This window comes from Chinchilla lanigera, unplaced genomic scaffold (assembly GCF_000276665.1).
Source record: "Chinchilla lanigera isolate Chin_1 unplaced genomic scaffold, ChiLan1.0 scaffold00015, whole genome shotgun sequence".
Classification (NCBI taxonomy): Eukaryota; Metazoa; Chordata; class Mammalia; order Rodentia; family Chinchillidae; genus Chinchilla; species Chinchilla lanigera.
Window position 1 is genome coordinate 27821624 of NW_004955416.1, and position 1597 is coordinate 27823220.

At 56.4% G+C, this 1597-nt stretch overlaps 1 protein-coding gene across 1 annotated transcript; it reads left to right on the forward strand.

Moving 5' to 3' along the window:
• Positions 1-349: 349 nt before the first annotated feature.
• Positions 350-1597, forward strand: LOC106148151 (the record flags this gene model as incomplete). Its single annotated transcript, XM_013512548.1, is given in 1 exon segment — positions 350-1597. A coding segment is annotated over 1 exon segment (265 nt), but the record flags the coding sequence as incomplete, so codon positions are not given.

The window sequence follows — 1597 nt, forward strand, 5'->3', positions numbered from 1 at the left end:
CTATAACAACAACCCTCCTTCATGCCCTGCACCACCCTCCACTGCAGAGTCCGCCTTTGGTTCCTCCAGGATGGTGGTGTCTGGGACAAGCATCCACATGCCTCTGTTTACTCACCTGTAAAATGGGGAGAAGAGCATCCTGCCTTCATGCTGCCGCCAAGGAACAAGCTAGGGAGCAGAGGAGGAGCCTACTGGCCTGGACAAGCCTGGAACCAGGCTCACCCTCCAGACCTGCTCTCCAAGAGCCTCCTGCTATGACAAGGGCTGTGGCTGGGTGTTCCACACTGATCTCAGACTCCCAGGGTCACGTGGTCACCTGTGGGAGGAGCCCCCAGGTGAGCCCCAAGGGCCAGATGCCTCAGGTCATGAGAGTGTCTTAGGACTTCTTGTCCAGCAAACAGGTTCTTATCCTAAAGAAGAATTTCAAGCCCCGATCCCACATGCTTCCCACCATCCATCCAGCAATTATGTAATCAACACAATTTCCTCTATAAATTTTCAAGCTTTTTTCCTTTTTCTAAAAGACCTGGCCAAGCGACATAAGTTCAACCCATCCAGGGTCCCAGATAAACTCTTGAGCAGCAGCTGTTTCCAAACTTCGCAAGTGGCTGCTGCGTGATGTACTCCTCAGCCCCGGGTCCCCGGCCTCCTCGCAGGAGGGGCCACCACAGCCCCTGCGGGAACTCACTCTGGAGCTCAGCGTCCTGTCCGGGGTCCCGGTGTAAGGCATCAGCCCAGAAGTTTTCAAGAGAACGAGATGGGAGCCATGGGTTCAGGGGAAGAGGGAGCCCAGACAGATAAGAGCAGCTGAGGAAAGAGATGACTTCACTCTGGGACTCACCAGGGAAGTGCGCCTAGCACCGGATTCACAGTAGGTCATCCCCGACCCATGCCCCTCTGTCCCCTTCCCCAGCCCACCACCCCAGGAGAGACGGCCAGGTGAGGGCTTCCCAAAAGCTTCAGAGCTTCCCTGATGTCCAGGATATGAGTGATACTGCAGCAAGGCAGGGGGCAGGATGAACACTGGGGCCCTAAAACAGGAGGATCGTCCAGAGAATGTCATTGGGATTGCACTACAGAAAGAGACGGACTGAAGGGGCTGAGCCTACCTGAGCATTAAAGCCCTGCTTTTGTGGAGAGGTCATTGTTTCAGCCCCCCAGGGACAGCATCCAGGAGAAGCCATTCCCGCGTTTCAGATGGGGCCCGGGGCAAGTTCGTACAGTTCCAAACTGGCAAAATGCGAGGCGCTGGACATACCTCCGCCTCGCTGGGAGTGGGAGCAACACGCAGGATACGAGGTTTAACTGAAACTACTTAGCGACAAAGATCTCATGTGTGTGTTTGCCTGCTTGCTTGAATTTTTAATCGAGTTGTTATTTATGCTTTTAAAAAAGCAAAACAACCGCATCTCGGTCTCCGGGCCGGTGGGCTGTGTGCGCCGGGTAGCTGAGAGCTCCAGAGGTCGCCGTTTAGCTCCGGGCTCCTGCCCTCGGTTACTGGAGCCCCAGGGCCCCGGGCTCAAGGCGGCCTTTCGGCGGTCCTGGCTCGGGCGTCCGTCCTGCCAGCGCAGACCAAGGCCGAGGCACGTGGGCAGCG